Genomic DNA, 22,396 nt, shown 5'->3' on the forward strand with positions numbered 1-22,396 from the left:
ACTGTGCTATGTATAAATGAGAATATGGAAAAGTAAACAAATCAGATGCGATTGACTCGTTTGTCCCCAAGAACAATACAAATTGGGTGTGTTAAGCAAAGGATGGAAAAGTGTATTGCTTTCTAAACCATGAGCAGGGAAATACTGTAGATGCACAAACAGATGTGCTTAGCCATGCCCTAGACAAAAAAAAACACTATACAAACACACTTCACAGGGTCTTTAAGTATCCAAACAATCTCCATGAAAACCAACTCATGACATGACCCTCAGTCAGCCCATCTGGAATGTATTGGGATATACACCATCACAAACAGCAGTGGGCATACAGAGGTTACAGTCTCCATTTCTTAAGCAAAAACGTAGATACTTAGAGTAGCAATGTCCTGCACTGATGAAGGGTGAAGCAGTTATGGGCTGTAGATAATGTAGGAACTTGGAGGTACTATTTGTGTATGGGTACTCACAGTCTGCACCAACACTGAACACACACACACACTTTGTTTGATCTCCCCTCTAACAAGACGCTCTTGTTTTTTCAAGGAGAAATGAGTGAGAGAGAGAGGCTGCTGATTTGCATACACAACCAATATTTAGCATATAGCTTGTGATACCTTTTCTCTTTGAATTTGCTGAAAATAAACTGATAACTCAAGCTAATTTGCAGATGCGGAATTCTTCCCTTTTTTACGTTCATCTCAATAAACGCACTCTCCAGAAATGATTAATAACAACACATTTTCAAGCATTGCCATAGGGAGTAGCATGCAATGTTAGCTCATTCAGACACTGATGATGCGATTGGGTTGTGCAAAAGCCCTAGTTTAGAAATCGAATATCCTTTGAGTAAATACCCACACTGTGCAAACAAATTTAGGATCTTGTCTAAATGTATTCATATGGTATCAGTAGAGCTTGTATTAGAGCTATTCCCTTGTAGGGTTTTGTTTATTGATTCAAGTCATATTAAATGGAAAATAACAGTTTGTTATAGGGTTGATGGATTATAGATAAGATTATATTGTTTGGCCTCACAAAAAACACACTATACAATGTATTCATTCTTACAATAGCCTTTCACATTAAAAGGAGGCGAAAGTTTCATCGCAAAGTGTGGCTTTCACTTTTAACAACTTCACCGTAGACGTTAGGCATGAGTGGAATGTGTATTGGGCACAATCAAATATCAAACCTGTTTTGATTTCCATCATCGCAGAGCGCATTTGGAGAACCTTTCCTATTCCTACATTCCTAGGAAGTTCTGTGTTGAACGGTGTCCCGATCAAGCAAGTTTCTGTCTCGTATATCCGTGAAAATGTCTGTTTATCTCCATGCAATTGACGCCTTAACATTGTTCCTTTCGTGTTAAAAAATTACCATCACTAATTGGAGTGACAGCAGTGCAACAAAAGCTAACACTAGCGCTCCCATTGGCATGCATAGGAAGTCAACTACAACTGAAAGGGCAATTGAGGATGGTTAATCTGATTATGCCCATTTGCCCGCTCAATTAAGCCTGGAGAACTTTTTTATGTAGGAGTGTCAACATTTATGCAACTATTGACCTTCATATACAAAGGCACAAATGGCCTCCTAAAGCCCTTCTAAAAATATGGCTGCATTAAGTATTACTAGGCTATGTCCAGGGACAAGGAAACAATGTATGACTGCCCCATATTCCATTACATGCCCAGCATTATGCTCCTAAATGGATTAGCTCGAGTGTACACAGCACTGCTGATAAATATTACAGCACATTGAATGGTGGAGCAAAAATAAATAAAATCCCCCAACTGACTAGGCTTGGTTCTATTTCTGGGGAAGTGGGGTGGGGGTAGGGGGTTGCAGCAGAGACTGAATTGACAACTGACGTTGCAGGTTTCTGACATTTTTGGGGCAGTGTAAGGAGGGGCGTCCATCTTACAGTTTTTTACTGGTTGTTTGAGAGAACCAGCGGAAAGACAAAAGGACATCTGTGACTGATGCTAGCGTCATGCTTGCTTGCCTTGGCTGGCTGGCTGGAGTGGAGCAACTCATTGCGTCACCGCGTCACTCACACTGTCACTCCCTCATGCCCTTTCCCACCCTGACTCCCTTCCTTTCCCATACAACCCCCAGGCCAGGGCTCCTCACCCCTTAAGACCCCTCAAACCCTGTCCAATGAGGATGGGGCCTCTTGGGGTGGACCATTGTTGTTCACATCTTGTATACATCTAGTATATCTACTTGATATACCTGTAGACTACTGTACTCTGGGTGTCATTGCGAACATTAGACGACTTGGTATTTCTTTTCTGATCTTTTAATCAGAATTGTAGTGAAAAGCACTAAAAACTTAAGGGAGGGCCATCTTTTTTTAATCAGATAGTTACCTTAGCCAGAAATTGCAACATGAGACAGTTAAGCATTGCCTGCCACCTCAATAACAATTGATAACAATGAGGCACTGTTTTTTCAAGTTTGATATAATGATCTTGTATTATTTTCCTTTGTAGATGTGCAAAGGTTCTTTAAATGCAGGTTAACAACTTGAACTCATTGACGGCGGTGCGGAGCATGCACCCAATTTATTTTACAATTCAATTGTTTTGAATGACAACAAACCAACTGAACACATATGGCTTTTTGCATCAGATGTTCCACCTCTCCTAAAGTCTGATGGCAATATGTCACCAGTCCTGTGTTGACTTTGGCATATAGGCCCAACTACAATATGCAGGAAAAGGCTATGCTGGGAGCTTCCTGAGGCGAGATATCTGTAAAGATAGAGAGAATAGTAACTGCATTAGTGGGAAGTCTGAATCAGTTTCTTTACATTTACAGTAGAGGATTGCATGACCATGGAGAAGAGGGCAAGTGGGTGTGGGTCTGGGGGAAAAACACAAAAACAATGGTAAGAAATTACCCCTAGCTAAACACTATATCATAATTTTGACATGTTCGGTCTCTATTAGTTAATTCAATAGTAGCCTATAATAAAACATTTAAATATATATATTTGTTTTGTATTGTACATTTTGCAGCTCGGGAAGTGGCATGGATGTTTGTATGCAACCTCCAACCTTCAAAAGGTTGCTTGAACTTGAGGAGAATGAGGTTGTGGGATTGGAGGTGAAGGGTAGCATCCTAGTCCTCGAGATGAAGTGGACCATTTTGTCCAACACCTCACACCCTCCCTCAGGTCATTAAGCAAAAGGAGCCAAACGAGCAAAAATACAAATGATTATTGAAGAGCTGCAAACTTAGGAGGAGCAGCAGAAACAGCAAACAGAGAAATTTCTCCTTACAGCCAGTATTGATGTACTGATTTACATGTTTGTTGTGTATTACAAATAAATTAATGATAAACATAAAAAAAGTACAACACTATTTACATTTGGTGATGGTTTATTTTTACAATTTAAAAAGGATAAGGTAAAGGTGCTAAAGGCCACTGCCTTTGCTTTAGTTCAGTTTGCTCTGGGAACTATGTCCTCTTTGTGATGCCTGGTCCAAGCATTGACAGGAGGTACTCCACCTGCACTACACCAGCTCCTGGACAAGGTAGTAGTAGTCTCCCAGCTCCTACTTCTGCCTATTAATCTCATATATCAAACCCACTCTTTTATATAAATCAATCTATCTATCAATCAATCAAATTTTACACACCCACTCGCAAATTTGCTTTCAATTGGTTTGGCTGCCTGCTTGCTTTTGATGAATTTGGGATACAGCATTCGCTTTTTCTTACCGTAGCATAAAACAACTATAGTTCCTTTAGTTTTTTTGCACTGAGAAGTGAATAATGATTTGTGTCAAAAGTTATTTCGTTTGTAATTTTGTTTACTATTTTTTGCTGTCAGAAACTGAAATTTGTCACCTTGTCTCTGTTGCCAAGCTATTAAAAGCCACATCTCTCTGTAGAATTGAACAATAATTGGTCTGGGGTTTCATTCACACCATAGCAATCACCCATTGGTCTTCCTGTATTTGCAGACTACCTTGTGCGCATTATGGCTAAGTGGAATAGTGAGTGTGCAGAATGAGAATGTTGAGCTCTGGCCTGGTCCCTAACATCACCCATCAAATCCATACGGACTGTTTGAATTCCAGAATGTTCTGGCACCCATGGCTTTCTCACTACTCCACCCCTACCCTGCCATCCCCCGCAAGCAGAAACCCTTACCCATAATTACCCTCTCCTCAACCCTTGTCCTGTCATCTCTAACTCTAGGGGTGAAGCCTCTTACTAATGCCACGGCCACTGTATTGACAAATGTTTTCTCTATCCCTCCATCCCCTTTCCCTCGGTTCTCTCTCTCCGTCCGTGTGGTGAGCAGGTATGATGAATCATCCCCCTATCCCCATCGCGGAGCTGGCTGAACACACAGAGTTGCTGAAGGCCAACGACAACCTGAAGCTCTCCCAGGAGTACGAGGTGAGTGGGCTGAGGTCAGGGGTGAATGGGTTAACTCTAGATTCTCTAGTGAGTAGACTCTTGCATGGTGGTATTATCTGTGGAAGGGGACAGGCAATTGAGTCCCATATGGTCCCATGGGCATGGGACTGATTCACATTGTGTTCATTGCCTGTTTGGCCACTAGCGGTTGATGGCACTATAGCAATACAACTGTCTTCTTGTTGTAGACAGTTGCAATTTCAGAATCTCACCAAAAGTCACGTTCTGTTGCCACGTGCTCATTCTCACCACCAGTCGACTGATGGTCATTAAATCCCCACCTTGAGGCTTGAAGCTACACAGTTGATCTGTTGTGGATATTGGGTACACCAGGCACACTGGCGTAGGGGGGCGAGCAGAGCTGTCTGAGCCCTGAGTGCCTGGAGGTTATAAATGAAGCCGCCGCTGATTAGAAATCAGGATCGCTGAATCAGCCCGTCTTTTGCATACAGCAATATCCTCTCCTCGCTGCCCCCTAAATCACAGCCAGCGCCCAATGGCATCTGAGAAACACCAGGAGGACGTGGGCACTGGGTGCCAGCAACAGGAGAGCTTCTGCTAAGCCCCGCTGGTGGTGGATGTTAGGATAATGACTGTTCATAGTGATACACTACGTCTTCCTTGTCTATTATGCATAAATCTAGGATGGGCTGTGTACCAAATCGACATCACTTCACACTGAAACGTAGTGGAGTATTGAGTCTGCATGTTTAGGGCCAGAGACTTGTTGCCAAAGTTCACTCCCCGGCACAACGAGAAGTTGTAATTACTTGGCTTGGATTTTTTTTTTACTATGCACTCCTCTCTCACCCTTCTTTTCTGTCTCTCCCCCTCTCTCTTTCGCTTCCAGAAAAATAAATGACCAAATTAAATGGGAGAAGTGTAATTTTAATTTTGTTATTTTCTTGATGAATGGGTGCTCATCTGGGTGCCTTGGCTTGCCAAGCGGAGCTCTTCAGGGCTCTGAGTGATTGGTTTTTAGCTGGGCGGGATGGGGGGGAGGAGAGGAGGAGAGAGGGAAGGAAGAGTGGAGAGAAGGAAGAAAGGGGAGCTTGGTTAATGATCAGGGTTGCTGCTGTGCTGGAGCTGTAGGGAGTGGGGCAGATTATTGTAGGCAGAGAGAGAACAACAGGGTGGCCTGCTGTATGGTCGGAAACAAGGCAATGTAGGAGACTTGTTCATAGGGTCAGCATCATCATTGTATACCGTGGGCATAGAGTTTATAATCCATCTACTGTCAGCACTAAGCAACCCCTTTCCCATAAAACTCCACCCCTCTTGATGGGAGCTGTCACTCATCCTTCTGCAACACCTTTCAGTCAGAGTTGGGAAGGAGGGAGTTGTGCTAGAGTAGAGACTAGAGCACTCACTCACATACAAACACACACACTCATGCCTACATGAGAGAGCCATTACACACACAGCCCCAGTTAGCCTCCAGGGAGACCGTAGAGAGATAAAAATGGAGGGAGAGTGGGGGAGAGAGAGAGAGAGAGACAGATACTATTTGAAGAGGATCCGGGTGTCGTTCGGCTGTTATTTCAGTGTAATGATTGCGGATAAACTTTTACATCAGGCTCCCATTTGGACTTTATTTAGCCCCAATCTATTGTTCCCCTACGCCGGGGCCCTAACTGAAAACATCTTTCAAGAGAGAGCCAGCGCCTCGGAGCAAACGCCAAATCATAATGGAATACTAAATTACCCTGACAAGGGAATAGAATATTTATCCGGAATTCTCATATTCTGAGCGCAGCTGCATTTATCTTGCTAGCGTCTGGGCCTAGGCTCTGCTTCCCCCTGGTCTCCCTAAGGGAAGATCTGCCACCTTTATCAATATTTGTATTGCCATTATGCACTGTCTACATTAATGATCTTGATAAAACAACCTGCACAGGCTTCAATATTTCAAATGGGCACCAAGCAGCTTCTAATGATACAGTGTTTTCCTTGTTTAATTCTCTTATTTTCTCTCTTCCTCTCTCTCTTTGTGCTCTCTCTCTCTCTCACTCTCTCGCTCTTTCTTTTTCCCTTTCACTCTTTCTCTTTGTTGCTCTCTCTCTTTCTCTCTCCCTTTTGAGCGTGCCTAATTTTGTGTGTGTCTGTGTGTGTCTGTGTGTGTCTGTGTGTCTGTGTGTGCTTGCCCCCACAGTCCATCGATCCTGGCCAGCAGTTCACCTGGGAACATTCCAACCTGGAAGTGAACAAACCCAAAAATCGCTACGCCAACGTCATCGCCTATGATCACTCTCGTGTCATACTTGCTCCAATCGAAGGTAATTCTACAGCCTTTCACAGGGTTTTGCTCAATTCTACCCCCCAATTGGGACCTCAAAGCCCCATAGCTGTTTATCCATTCCTGCTAACTAGGGTTTTAAGCCAACTGAATGCACAATTCCATTTGGTCTCATCTCATTTGATCTTTATACACGACTACTCCATTACGGTTGAAATAGAACTTTTAAACACAGCAGAAAAAGTCTGTATTCCCTAAGTTTGTGTTCCCTACTAAATCTTAAGCGACATTGTCAGAGGAAGTCACCCTTCAACACTGACACTTTCCATACACTTGGCATTGCTAGAGGGGCTCTTAAGACCCTCTACACAGCCAAACCTCAGATTCAACATTTCTGTTTTTTTCTACTCTTTTCTATTCCGACTTGATTTTGATGGGGCTCGCAATAGTCCCAATTTGCGACTGCGACAACATGCATAACAAAATCATCCTAGGCAAAAAGCGTCCATAAATACATAAATTAATCAAGTCTGAAATTTCCATTTTACAGTGCAGTGATTTTGCCATTAGTCGCAGCAGTAGAACAATTCATGCACGCAGCCATTCTCTGTTCACTTAACTATGACTAAAGCCAAAGCGCCACAATCGCATTGTGCGACGTGGAATCCTTTTTAATGATGTTTGCCTTTCTCTCTCCCCCCCGGTTGTTGCCTCTCTCTTTGTCACGTCTCTGCTCTTAAATTAGCCCAGTCGAGTGTTTCATTGTTTATCGCTAAAGTGAGAAAACGTCAGTCAAGAAACGTGACTGTAACTTGAACATAGTTACAGCCCAGTGCATCTCTTGAGGCATAGTCTTTTATTAAGTGGTGGGTTATGAGTCAAATAAAGAAGGGAATGTTACATTCTACTAAACGTTATTGTTACGCTCATAGTATAGTGTTATATACAGCTACACAGAATACCTTGTCTTGACATAGATAGATAGATAGATAGATAGATAGATAGATAGATAGATAGATAGATAGATAAAATTGCACAGCAACACAGCACAGCTTCAAAGCACCCATTTTACATGAAAAATTAAATATGTATTGAATATGATAGTATACCAAAAATAGAAAATAATGTATAGTGGAAAGGGTGGATTCAAAGATGTCAGGCTTTTTAGGCTGGACACGAGGACACACACACACACGCACACACACACACACACACACACACACACACACACACATACATAGGGGCCATATTTGACTTGGACACACACACAAAGAGGAGTTTATTTTACACACACACACACACACACACACACACACACACACACACACACACCCAGCATGAAGGAGGGCTACTTTAGGGGAAATTTAGTGGGGACTGTGTGTGACAGGCCATGGTGGCGGCCGAGAGGGATGGCAGAGAGAGGGCCACTTTCGCCTCTGGTCACTGATTTACTCACAGGCCCACGCTCCTCCATCTTACAGCACACTCTGGCGTCAACACTAAATCAGACCCACAGCACAACACAGCACAACACAGCCACCCAAAACTAGACAGGACAGAGAGACACAGTAAGAGAGAGAGAGAACATAAAAGGAAAGAGTGACAAATACAAATGTAGTAGCTAAGACAATAGAGGAAGAAAGATAGAAAGAGAGAGAGGAAAGACACAAAGGAAGGGGAAGTAGAGAATGAACTCACACTCTGTGTAAGTGGTTTTCAGTCCTGTTGGATTGTGTTTCTATCAAAAGAGATTCTCACTGATATTCTCATGAGACAGTATGAGACATTCTGCATACTGTACCAGAACATTCAGGGTTCAAAGGTCTTCCCTGGGAAAGAAACCAAGATTAAGCTCTGTATTTAGCTCAGCTGTGCCTGTACCAGTCATAGAAATGGAATGATTAGAATGGACAAAATGATGATATGGGGTCCTCGAGCATGGTGACCTCAGTAAGTCCGACTTTGAGCAGTAAACACATGGGGAAGACTGACAATTCTTTTGTGAGTCACACAAAATGGCTGTTTGGCCTGCAACCAACCCTCCTCATGTTCCAGCTCTCAATTTCTCTGGTTATATTCCTTTCTAGGTATCACCGGCAGCGACTATATCAACGCCAACTACATAGACGGCTACAGGAAGCAGAATGCCTACATCGCCACCCAGGGTCCTCTGCCTGAGACGTTCGGGGACTTCTGGAGGATGGTGTGGGAGCAGAGGGCTGCCACTGTGGTCATGATGACTAGACTGGAGGAGAAGTCTCGGGTGAGCAACATAGAACTGGTTCTAGTGTACCCCCTGGGTACCGTGCTTGGCCCACTGATTTTCTTGCTAGGCAGGTGTGCTCATTAGTTGTGTTGAAAAAGTAGTTTAAGAGAGATACAGGGAATGTTTTAAAATATATCACAGTAGTACAATGTTGTTAATTTATAAAGACTGGTGGTGATTCACCCAATCAGAGTATAGAGAGTGTCAGGTAATCCACCACAGAAACCAAATTATAAGCCAGCATCCGCTTTCTTACCCTAGGTGTCTTGGTTCATCCTTTTCTACCCCTGCCTTTTTATTTGTTTACCTATCCCTCCATCGTGTGTGTTCCGCCCCTGTCACATGTGATCAGGGTTAACGGGCTGTGAGTGTTGACTGCAAACTCAAGGAGAGCGTTAGAGTGACGAGTTTCCCTCACTAACTGTCACATCGCATCAGGGGCTAGTGGGGGGTAGGCCCACTACACTCCATATTGAATGAATCTTCATTAGGTTGTATAGAGTATTGGGTAAGGGTTTGGGGATGGGTTCTTAGATACACTGCTGTAGCTTTGTTGGAAGGGAAACATTTACCCCTTCTGGATTGATCATTGTTGCTGAGGGGAAGCGGAAAGACATCTGGGGGATTCTTGAAGACGGTAGGGGAGAAGGTTGATGATTGCAGGTGAAGCCTGCCGAGCATGAGTGGATTTGGCACTCCTTCCCTGTTCTCTTGTTGTATTCCACCTGGAGTGTGCTGCTTAGCAGCCCTTACGTGTTCACTGAACCAGAGCCCACAAGGTGTTTTCTTTTAAAGAGCTGGTGAACTAATGGGGTTAATGGGATTTGTTTATGTGCGTGCATGTGTATGGGTGTGTGTGTTTATATCTGTGCAATAACTTCCCCTGTTCTCTCTTCTCAGATCAAGTGTGACCAGTATTGGCCCAGTCGGGGCACAGAGACCTATGGGATGACTCAGGTGACACTTTTGGACACCATAGAGCTGGCTACCTTCTGTGTGCGCACCTTCTCCCTGCACAAGGTACTCATCACACACTGCACACACTACACTTCACCTTTACATACTGTAACACACCATTCTATAGACACCATCTTACCCTACATACTGACAAAACATATCTCATTTCGTTTTCACGCAGAAAAAAGATTAAACACAAAAATAAAATGCATTCTGAAAATGCGGATGTGTTGACCATGACGTTCAATTTCAAGTTCCAACTTTTTATATTTAAATAGGTTCATTGTGATTGTATGAAAGGCCTCCTGCATCCTCCAAACCACACTCTCTCCCTGCTTGTCTGAGGCTGTCTCGAAATACATTGTATAAAGGCCACTGTTGAAAAGAGGATGATCTCAGTGCTTTAGCAATACCAATATTATGTTCCAACACCCAAAATGTAGCGTTGACCCTCATTTTAATTGGAGTATACAGTGATATTGAGAAAAACAGGTTTTTGCATATGCACGCACGAATTGCCGTGGCCCGCAGGGAAAAGTTTGTCTCACCAATTCTCAGTAGCTTGCTAAATGTTTGTTAAATTAGGAAGCAGGTGAAATCTATCAAAATGCTTTTAGGGGGTCTGCGTTTTGAAAATACAGACTTTTGAATACTAATGCGACCCCTGCTTCATACAATATTACACTAGAAAACGAGCTCACCGATGTTACCTCTCCACATTATCGATATGACTGCACATCACATCATGTGTAGTGCATTGCCTCCTTCTGGTCCTCATGGCTGAAGAGGAATCCGATTTGTAAATAATGCTTAGCAAGGAATAAGAACTGGACTGAAAGCAATTTAGATGTAATGTGCTTGTTATATGTGTAGCCTTGCCTTGTTGCCCCTCTGGAGTGAAACCTCCTTCAGGAGTCTCTGTTTCTGTAACTGACAATAACTCACAGAGAGCGATCTCCAGGCCAGCAGCACTCTACACAACATTCTCCTCATCCAACATGTAAACAAACCAGAGGTGGTAGAGAATAGGTGGAGGATGGAAAGGAGAGGGAAATTCTTTACTTTGCCGTTCTCTCTCTCACTTTCTCTCTCTCATTTTCTCTCTCTCTCTGTCTCTCTCTCTCTCTCTCTCTCTCTCTCTTTCTCTCTTGAAATGATTGTTCCTCATCCTACTCATCCCATCTCAACCCCTCCCTCAAGGCCAAACCTCCTCCCTTTCCCTCTCTCGTTTTTCATCCATCATCTTTTAATGCACGTCTGCCAAAGAGAAGCACTTAGCTAAAGTGAGCCGAAGAAAAAGCTACATATATAATTGGCAGACTGCGGCTTATCCCCCCCACCACATACACCCACCCTCCGATGCTTGGCGGTCAAGCAAACATGTAAGTGTGGAGAACGAGACATGAGGGGATGTGGAGGGAAGATTAGGGAGGAGGGAGTTGTAAGGATCAGACGTCTCCACAGAAATGTCTTTTTAAACAGATAGGACTGTGTTAAGTGCTCCCTTTTAGATCATGTTGGTACTGTTACATGGAGGACAGTGGAGGCTAGAGCTGAACATGCAAACATGCTCTGTTCTGATGTAGTAGAACTACAAGGTTAAGCTAGGTAGTGTTAAGTGATTTTGGGTTAGGTGGTTGAAATTCACACATCTTCCCACTTTCTCTCTCATTTCTTCCCTGTATTTTACCCTTCCTTCACCCATCTCTCCCTCTCACCTTATTTCTGTACTGGTGCGGTTCATCATTGTGCTTTTCTAGAAAAGAGGCAATAAAAGACACACACACACACACACACACACACACACAGTTACAAAGCAGCCAAAGGAAGACATCCATATGTATGCATATCCTGCAGTGACATGGAACCTTCTAAAGTGATAAATCCCCGCCAAGCGCCTCCACTGCGGAACACACAAAGCCAGGGAATGGCCAAAAAAATAACGGAATCTAGGTCAGTTTGCTTTTAATTACCTCGCTTATTTATTCATTTATTCAGCAAAAAACTCTGTCAGGAAAGCAGAAACACTGCATTGAAATGCAAACGCTTCCTTTAAAGAGCTTCCAGGAAGAAATAAAAAGTAGAGGGCAGGAGCGATGAGAGGGATTTTTTTTCGCCATGAGAAAACATTTCTTCTCTGCCGCAGCTTTGAAATGCGTCCTTGTGGACATTTTGATGGTACAAACCGTGTGTCCTCTAATGCGGTTGGCGCATCATGGACATGTCACCCAGGTAACAGATGTGAGTGCTAGATAGAGATACCAAGGACTTCACATGACCTCACATTCAGGTGTGTTGGTGACATGCTATTAGATAGGTGATTTCACATAACTCTTTCTAGTAGTCATCAGAAACATGCTTTAAATCGGTGGCTTTGAGTCAGTTCAATTTGTCTTACTCTTATTGTAAACCAGATTGTCCTACTTGCCCAGGTTACATGAGGCATATCCATATGGCCATCCACACTCACACACACACACACACACACACACACACACACACAAACACACACACAGAGGTCATGTTTGACTCTCTCTCACCCTCTCCAGAACGGCTCCAGTGAGAAGCGGGAGGTCCGTCAGTTCCAGTTCACGGCATGGCCTGACCACGGGGTCCCTGAGTACCCCACCCCATTCCTGGCCTTCCTCCGCAGAGTCAAGACCTGCAACCCCCCTGACGCAGGCCCCATCATCGCTCACTGCAGGTTAGTACTGAGGCTATATTCCAATATCTATATTAGCATTCTACATTCTCTGCACCCACACACACAAGCTATTGTATTTTTAGTTTTTTTATTTAGTTTTTTATTTAGGATTTGCACACACAATAACAAATGAAAGACAAAATGAAAACAAAAAGGCAAATTGTGCAGGGGAGATTAAGAAACCCGGTAGGGCTTGTCGAGAAGCCTCACATAAGAAGTAATAGAATAATAAGAAAAAATAAAATAGAAAATGTATATAATATTAATAATAAAATTTAAAAAAAACTTTATGTTACTATTGGCTAGTCTAAAATGTGCATTGTGAGACAGAAGTTAAAAATGTTAATGAAAACAAAAAATGTTAATTAAATGAATTGATGAATGAAAGACATCAATTGAAAAGGAATATTAAGACAGTTGGTCCAAGAGATATTTCTTTATGGGGTTTTTTAAATTGGCAAATACAAGTGCTGACGTCTGTAACGCATTGAGAATTGACCTTTACTAGTTCTGAAATAGGCAGTATGGAGATTAGAGGATCTTGTGGGGTAATTGTGAACTTGTTTGTTGAACTGAAATATGTTGTAAAAGCTGATAGGTCGAAGATTCCTTTTGAAATTGGCATATCTGTAATTTGTTGACATCATAGATGCTAAGAATATTTAGACTGTAAAACAAAGGGTGTGAGCTAGTGAGGAGATCAGAAAAGGTTGCCATCCTTACAAAATGCTCTGCAACATGAAAAGATGATTTAGATAGCTCTTGTGAGTGCTGCCCCAAACAATGTAACAGCATGAAATAAATGGACATATCATAGTGTAGTACAAATTTACAATCATTTTTCTAGGTAGAAGATATTCTGATCATACCAATATTCCTAGCAATTTTGTTGGAGATCAGAGATGTGTGATTTTCCACTAAATTTTCATTGAGTATGCCTAGAAATTTGGTGAAAGGTACACAGGTTAGAATATTATTTGACATAAAAATGTCCTCATAAAAATGTACACTGAGCAAAAGTCATGTAAGGAGTCTCTGTATCTGTGTAACTGACAATAAATGCTATTTTTAGTATTGAGTGAGAGTTTGTTGGCTTTAAACCAGCAATCAACTTTACATAATTTTGGTGATTAAATTCTAACCATCTGTATCTGATAAAAAATATTGGTGTCATCAGCAAATAGTAGAAAGAATACAGCTTTGGATACAAGATACAGGTCATTCATATAAATCGAAAAGATTTGGATTCTGTCCCATTCCAGGAGACAAACTGTTTACGGTCAGACAGATAGCTACTAAACCATTGCAATTCAACACCATTGACACCATAAGACTGTAATTTACTTCACATAATAGCATTATCTACAGTGTCAAGTGATTTAGACTCTGAGTTCAACCAGGCAGGTGCCAACTGAAACCCTCTATACTGTACCTGCAATGTAATTTGATATGCATTTGTTTGTTTTGTATTTTGTTTGTTTCCTTTTAGCCAAAAAAGGATCACAAACAAAGGCGGTGTGCGTGCGTTCGTGCATGCGTGTGTTTACGATTCAGTGCATAGATCCAGTCAACCAGCCAGTGCTGGTAGAATAGAGTAGAGGGGCGTGTAAAGTGAAGCCCTTCAGTGTGTTAACGGTAGACTGCAGGAGCTCTGAGTCACTTTATTTGTGATGGAAAGGAGAGGGAAATTCTTTACTTTGCCACGTCACTCTCTCTCACACTCTCTCCCTCTCTCTCTCTCTCCATCAGTGCGGGTGTGGGACGAACGGGCTGCTTCATTGTAATCGACGCCATGCTGGAGCGCATCAAGCATGAGAAGACGGTGGACATCTATGGCCATGTGACTCTGATGCGCTCGCAGCGGAACTATATGGTGCAGACGGAGGACCAGTACAGCTTCATTCATGACGCGCTGCTGGAGGCGGTGGCCTGCGGGAACACAGAGGTGGCGGCAAGGAGTCTCTACTCCTACATTCAAAAACTGGCCCAGGTGGAGAACGGCGAGCATGTCACTGGCATGGAGCTGGAGTTCAAGGTAGACCGCAGGGAAACTGTGAAGGGGAACGACACAAAATGGAGGTTGATCATGATACAGTAGCATGGAGCTAGAGATGACACCACGAAAACATAAAGCATATTGAGATGCAAAAACATTGAGTTAATATTAATAGATTTCTCTGAAACAACCATGATAACTATGAGCCTCATGAGGTACCACAACAGTTCTAATTGAAATTGCATCATTTAAATTACAAGTATTTGTCAATTCTTATGCTGTGCTCAGACGGAATAGAAAGCAATTATGTTTTGTCCACTTGAGCCTCAACTTCAATTATCCAATCATTCTGCCTCTCATAACTGAAATTATTATTGTCCTGCAGAAGCTAGGAATGGAATATTTAAGCCGTACACCGTGTGTATTCATTTCATTCTGAGGATTTGAAATAATAGGTTAGGAAGTTAGGAAGGGTTTTGTCATCAGAGCTTTGACTCAGAATGAAGGATTTTCTGAAAAAAGCTGAATGTGATTGTTGAAACATAACAAAGAAGGGTATGACAGGGACGATGCTTCATATCTGCTAAGATTGGAGCCCAAAGAGTGTGTTTTAAGGAGCACCGTGGCCAAACACAGAGATCGACGATCCAAACTTTGTCCCCTTCCAGAAAATCACTCGACCTTGAATTACACATGTTCACCCCCCATATCTCACCTCAAAATCAATTGTAACACGTTCGCCGCTATTTATCATCTCACTGTGCAAAGAAACAATAATGATGATCTTAGGGAGACATGTTGCTGCAGCAAACAGTGATAGAATCTCTAATACAATGCCATCTGTAACAGTTATAATACTAAGGCAGTGAAGTTGAGTTGGGATTAATAATGGCCACTGCAGCAAGAACGTGAGCGACTCACGGGAACGGTAATTAATAGTTGATTGTGACAAATGGAGGTGGATGGGAGGGCAAGCAGGAGGGCCATCTCGCTAATGAACACAAAGAGATGACTGTATGTTTCTGAGGCCGATGCTGAGGTAGTGAATGGAATCTAGAGTATACTGTACCATAGGGACAGGACAGCAGGAGATGGGTTCTCTGACTCAAAACATCCACATGGCCTCTTATGATTCCTAGAGGAAAACTAAGCAAGTGCAGTGTTTTTGGAAGATTATGTTAAGCATTTGCTTCAGTAGTGTAGACCAAGCTCATTCAGTGCTACTGTAGATAATTGAGACCACTGCTGAATTCCAAATGGACACCTACTGTAGCCCCCAACACCCTTCCCTGTATTTCAAATCTATGTATTTCACTCCAGGTAGAATGCTGAGCGAGAAGGGGGGAGGAGTGTCAAATCAACTCTTGCCCTGTAGGCTTCACCTGCCTTCATCAACCCCCTCCCAGTCCCCTAGCTACATCTTTTCCTCTTCTGATTGGCTTGGTGGAATGCCATGTTGCTTACACCCTTACACCAAGCCAGTCTTCTCAGATCTACAGCAGTGCCATAGGGAGTAGTGGCAAGGGGTCGATTTGGAATTCAGCAATCATATGAGATGTTCCCTTTACCTGGCAATGAAAAGGGCATGAAAGTGGAGGGGAAAAAATGTAAAATGGCAGGCCAAGGTGGTGCCAGTGACAAGAGTTTTTCCTAGGTTGAATCTCTGCCCTGAGGGAGGAAGAGAAGGATTGGTTGCCAGATTGGACTGGTTTCCTAGCCCTCCAGTGGTGTAGTATAGCTCTGGGTCTCTTTAGCACTGCCAGCTCGTCTCATGCCCTTCCAGGTGCCTCTGTGAAAGGAGGATCAAAGGGAGGACAGGAGAGGAGGGGAGGGGAGGGGAGGGGAGGGTTGGCCCAACTCCAACTGGCCAATGACAGACTGAGCTTTTGGCACTGAGAGAGAGGGGGGGCATAGGACACAGAGGAAAGGAACGGGGAACCAAGGTATAGAGAGACAGACTGTCTGAAAGGGATAGTTGTCACATGGCAGACATCAAGGTCAAACGAGTGAGGAAAGAGAGGAAGGGGGAGGGGTGGATACAGTATGCCTGGACACACACATACACACACTCACAGTGAGAGAGGAGACGATACAGTCAGACAAGCTGACCCACTAACGGCTATGGTGGTCGCTTTGATGATAATTTCACAATACAGGCTCTCAATTGGATCATCACCGTGTGCGTGTTTGTGTGTGCGTATGTGTGCACAACCAGATTTCCATTATCAAAGACACAAGTGACCCACTTTTTGCAAGGAGATTTAGGGTTTGCTGCCTTGTAGAGACCTAATAGCTTTTTACTGCTTTTAGTCACAGTATCTTACCTCATATCACCCCACAAGCCGCACACCGAAATACACAGTGAAACCAAATATTAGTAAGTGGAGAATAAAGAAAGCATTCTTTAATTGCTTCATTTTGAATGGATTCATCATTGATCAAAAAGATGTGTCTGTAGTTTAAGGTGCTTCACCCATCATCAGTACTGTCTCTCTCTGATAAGATAAGATTACTGCACTTTATTACATTCAGTTATTAATATCCTCTCTCTCTCCCTCTTTCCCCACTCCCTCTCTTTCTCCCTCCTTCCCCCTCCTCGCCTTCTCCCTCTCCTCTTCTACCTCTCTTTCTCCTTTCCTCTCCCTCTCCCTTCCTCTCCCTCCCTACCCCTCTCCCCCTCCCTCCCTCCCTCCCTCCCTCCCTCCCTCCCTGTCTTCTCCTCTCCCAGCGCCTGGCCAACTCCAAAGCCCACACGTCTAGGTTCATAAGTGCCAACCTGCCCTGCAACAAGTTTAAGAACCGCCTTGTCAACATCATGCCCTACGAGACCACCCGCGTGTGTCTTCAGCCCATCAGAGGCCTGGAGGGCTCTGACTACATCAACGCCAGCTTCATAGATGGATACAGGTAGACTGGGAGTGTGTGTGCTTGTGTGCGTGCGTGTGTGTGTGTGTGTGTGTGTGTGTGTGTGTGTGTGTGTGTGTGTGTGATGGAGGGGGAATGTGAAAGGAGGAGTGTGTAGGGGTGGATGTGTGTGTGTTTGACCATTTATCAAAATAGCCATATGAACTCAGCAAGAATCCTGCTATGTTTTGATTAAACTTTGATTAAACATCAGACTTGCCCACCAGTGTGCCTAACCTGAATCCTTGGGTCGTGTGTGTGTGTGTGCGTTGCCAGGCAACAGAAGGCCTACATTGCCACGCAGGGTCCGTTAGCGGAGACCACAGAGGACTTCTGGAGGATGATGTGGGAGAACAACTCCACCATCGTAGTCATGCTGACCAAACTTCGAGAGATGGGCAGGGTAGGAGACACACGCTTCATACACTCAAACTGTACACAAACACACACACACACACACATATACACACACACACACAGTCTCTCTTTCTCTATCAGACTCTATCCCTCACCCTTTCTCTCTCTCTCTCTCTCACACACACACACACACACACACACACACACACACACACACATAAATACATTATTCTCTCAATGTAACAGCTCTGTAATCCTCAATACTATTCCAAAGGTAAATGTCCCTCCCTCTGTGTCTCTACAGGAAAAGTGTCATCAGTACTGGCCAGCGGAGCGTTCAGCCCGGTACCAGTACTTTGTGGTGGACCCCATGGCTGAATACAACATGCCCCAGTACATCCTCAGAGAGTTCAAGGTCACAGATGCCAGGGTGAGTGTGATGCTGGTATTCATTGTTAGATATTGAGCCTACTTTCCCCTGTTAAATGACTAAACAATAAACAATAACAATAAACTAGCTGATTTTGTCTCAAGCCTACCTGATTATTAATTACCCAGTCTACCACCTAGGCCTACAGGCTAACCCTTTTTTTTACAGCCCAATTTCAGTGTGTATTTACCCAGTATTTATGAAGTAACTATGTGGTAACAAGGGTTCTTTCTGGTGTGTACCTCAATAAAATCAACAGAATTGGTAACTACCTAGTACTAAATTGTGCATAGTGGTACTTGAGTCAGTGAATCTAAAAGAAACAGCCAGCATAAGTAATATCCAATTATTATGTAATAATGCTTTTACCCAGTACTTTCTTGTACTTTCCTGCTTAATATTAGGCTGTAAAATAAAGGGGTTACCGCCTACAGTATTCTATTGGCGGCCATTTTGCGACCACTGTAGCAATAACTACAGCCCACTCACTCTCTACCTTAAAACGGCGGACATTTTAAATGATTGCTTGAGCAGCATGGCTAGTTAGAAACACTGATGTTGGTCTTAAAACACCACATTACACAACCCTAGCCCTCATCCCCCTACTAGTCCCTGTAGGGAGATTAGACATAAATGCTGCTTAAGCTGGTGCTCCATCACCACACACACACACACACACACACACACACACAAATACATACTCACACTCTCACCCACATACACTTTCTCACTTTCTCTCTCTCTCTCTCTCTCTCTCTCTCTCTCTCTCTCTCTCTCTCTCTCTCTCTCCACACACACACAACACACAAACACACACACACACACCCACAGCGAAGAGTGCCTGGGAAAGGTGAAGCACAGTGAAGGCAGCAGCATTGGGTCTTGCCTGTCTTTAATTGTGATTGAATCATCAAAGCGGCCCACTCTAGTAATCAGGCCGGGGCGTCCGTGTAAGCTCTCCCCAAGAAATGAAAAGGGCCGCTAATCAGAGATGACTGGAAGATGGGAGGGAGAGGGAGAAAGGGAGGAGAGAGTGAGTGAAAGAGAGATAGAGGGAAAGGGGGGTGAGAGAGGAAGGTGTATGTGTGTGGGTTGATGTCAAAAAGTATGTGTGTGTGCGGGGGTTTGTGTGTGTGTGTGTGCGTGTGCGTGTGTGTGTAGCCCTGTATCATCAAAGCAATGGTACAAAATAAAGATTGCTTTGGTAGGTTGGAGGTTGGGGGTGGTGGAGGGCTTATAACCAAGACTTGCAATCCGAACTCAGGTTCAAGTCTGATTTGGGACCATTTTGACAAAAGTGCTTTTAGTGGATTTGTTTGCTAATTTGTGTTGCTAATATTTGCTAATACCTTCCCCTGACAACTTACACTTACCCTAACCACTTTGAAGCTATTCCTAACCCTAACCCAACCACACACAGTTAATGCCCAACCCTAAACCTAACCTTAACCCCTACCTTAACCACTCAAAGTGAATGCCTAATAACCGCCACGTAAATCGCAACGTAACTTCCATTTTGACGAAATAGGACATTACTGTTTCGCAATGATACTGTGTGTGTGTGTGCGTGCGTGCGTGTGTGCGTGCGTGCGTGCGTGCGTGTGTGAAGTAGACTCCACGCCTCAGCTCTCTCGTCTAGTGAAGCAGTCACGTATTTAATCACACAATTTGACACAGTGCGCAGCCCCTCAGGTTGTGTGTTAATTTTATTTTTCTCTATGCGGTTCGTTTATTGTGTTTGCTTTTTCTCTTTGATTTCTAATCCATGTGCGGAGAGGCAAAATGTTTTCAAATGAGGTTAAAAGGAAAAACAAAGGTAAAGAAAGGCAACATGCACTAAGCCATGAAATGGTGAGAGAGAGATTAAAGAAATTCATGGCTGTGATATGTCACTGTCAAACAAAAGACACTATATAAATGTAGTGCCTATGTACTATGGAGGGCCTATGTACTATGGCCGGCTCTCAAAAGCCTTTCCTCGATTCCTTGCGTCCTCTCTCCTCACCTCCTTCTCAAAACACTTTGGAGAAGATCCTGGGGGAGAAATTTTGGATCTCCTCCTCCCATGTGTTTTGAGAAAGAAGCAAGGAGAGAAGACATGCAAAATCAAAGAATCACATTTGATTCGGCCAATGCTAAAGACAAGGAGCATGGTTCCAAATCTATATAAATAGCCTCCTTTCCCCATCCCCTTTACGACTGACATTAAGACGCCACTGTAATTGACCGCCCTTCTGCCTAGATTAAAATAAAATAGATTTCTAGAGTATATTAAAGGGATGGTTCAGCCTAATTTCATGTTTAGGTTAAAATCATCTTACCCTGAGTTGTCCTCACAGGCCAGTATTAAAAGATTCTCCAGTTCTACTTTGCTACTTTCATTCTGGCAGAGGGTGGCGTGACGTTTTTTTGTGTCCTCTCTCACTCCACTCATCCATCAGGTCTCTCCATCGATCAGACCCTCGGATTATCCTATTTAACACGGTGTCCCGAAGAAGACGCTTGTCATGGCAGTTGCGCTATTGATTTCCCTTAACCGGGACCCATTCTGCCTCAAAAACGACAGGCTCAATATAGGGAGAGAGAGAGAAGGATGGAGGGATGAGGAAAAGATGAAACGCTGTCAAATGGACGTCAGGGGACAAACCAGAGGAGTGTTTGTGTGGGTCAGGTTTAGTTGTGCCAGTTGTTGTTATTGAGCTGTCAGACACATAGGGACCATAGGGGGACCAGCCCAGTCTGTTCACTGACCTCAGAACAGTTGTTCTCCAGCGTATGTGAAAGGAACCAGTGTCTGTCTATGTTTCTGAAACAGTTTGTTTGATTCTGTGGAGGAGGTATGTCTGGTGCTCATGGTGGAGAAATGGGAGCATTTTTGACATGGAGGCATAGATTAAAGTTGTTTTTACTGACCCACATCTCTTCTTGTTTCTCCCTCCTTCGGTCTCTCTCTCTCTCTCTCTCTCTCTCTCTCTCTCTCTCTCTCTCTCCATTGTTTATCTCCTCTTCCTCCCTTTCGCCATCCTTCTCCTCCTCCTCTCTCTCTCTCTTCCACTCTCAGGATGGTCAGTCCAGGACAGTGCGGCAGTTCCAGTTCACTGATTGGCCCGAGCAGGGGGTGCCCAAATCAGGAGAGGGCTTCATCGACTTCATAGGCCAGGTGCACAAAACCAAGGAGCAGTTTGGGCAGGACGGCCCCATCTCTGTCCACTGCAGGTAAGGAGCCGGTTCCTCATGTTTGTGTACAGGCCCCTGACTGTTATCCCAGTCTTCATGCTATTCACATGTCTATTATGCATGTTTTATTACCAACTTGAGATATTTAAATTCTGCGTTAATATCAATTGGGGTTTTTTGTGGTTATGTGTGGTTATGTGTGGACGTTGTGTGTGAATAGTATGTTACTACTGTAGTGTTGGACTACCACAAGGTTGACACTCTTATAATATGTCTGACAGACTGACACTGCAATGTGTGCCTACACAGTGTACCTGCCAGTGTTGGGGTATAATTATACCCCAACACTGGCCCCCAAACTTACTGTGTAACAGACATAATACACATGTCAAAACCTGCAATTCAGACTCACTGTTATGCACCAGTGTGGGTGTGTAACCCACAGCCTGACTCGAGGTTGATGTTAAGGGGATTATACTGTATCCCGTGGTGTTCTCTTAAGACAAGATGCATGTTTCTCTCTCTCCTTACTGCCACTGCAGTAGGCTACTATTGCACTGCCATGGGCTCATTTCATTCATAATTAATAACGCAGGGATGCAGCATGGCATTTGCAAAAGGGAAAGCACATGAAAAAATCCGGCCATTTTGGCTTTTTATGAGCCCTCCGCGATACATTTTTATCACCTTGTGTGGTTTCTTTCCAAGGTAACCTTAGTCATAACTTTTGCAACCTTGTAGTATTCAGCTAAAAAGTATTTTTATCTATTCCTCTAACACCTTGAGGTATTGCAATGAGGTTCCATCAAAATGAGTTTCTTGGTGTTCGTGGAAAATAAGAGTCTTTCAAGGCTACATTTCTTGCTTTTGTTTGTCACCAAACAGTATGCATGTCCACTATTATGGGAAAAGGTACCCTCAGACGGGAAGG

General features: G+C 43.6%; 1 protein-coding gene across 1 annotated transcript in view; it reads left to right on the top strand.

Moving 5' to 3' along the window:
* Positions 1-22,396, top strand: part of ptprsa (protein tyrosine phosphatase receptor type Sa) — a 140,193-nt gene that overhangs the window by 113,698 nt on the left and 4,099 nt on the right. Inside the window, exons 25-34 of the mRNA XM_083672439.1 lie at positions 4,320-4,417; positions 6,591-6,714; positions 8,762-8,937; positions 9,841-9,960; positions 12,447-12,601; positions 14,351-14,636; positions 17,326-17,504; positions 17,778-17,904; positions 18,163-18,288; positions 21,350-21,504. Of these exons, the coding sequence (XP_083528565.1) occupies positions 4,320-4,417; positions 6,591-6,714; positions 8,762-8,937; positions 9,841-9,960; positions 12,447-12,601; positions 14,351-14,636; positions 17,326-17,504; positions 17,778-17,904; positions 18,163-18,288; positions 21,350-21,504 (1,546 nt within the window). The remainder of the gene's footprint in view (positions 1-4,319; positions 4,418-6,590; positions 6,715-8,761; positions 8,938-9,840; positions 9,961-12,446; positions 12,602-14,350; positions 14,637-17,325; positions 17,505-17,777; positions 17,905-18,162; positions 18,289-21,349; positions 21,505-22,396) is intronic.

This window comes from Argentina silus (genome assembly GCF_951799395.1).
Source record: "Argentina silus genome assembly, chromosome: 6".
NCBI lineage: Eukaryota > Metazoa > Chordata > Actinopteri > Argentiniformes > Argentinidae > Argentina > Argentina silus.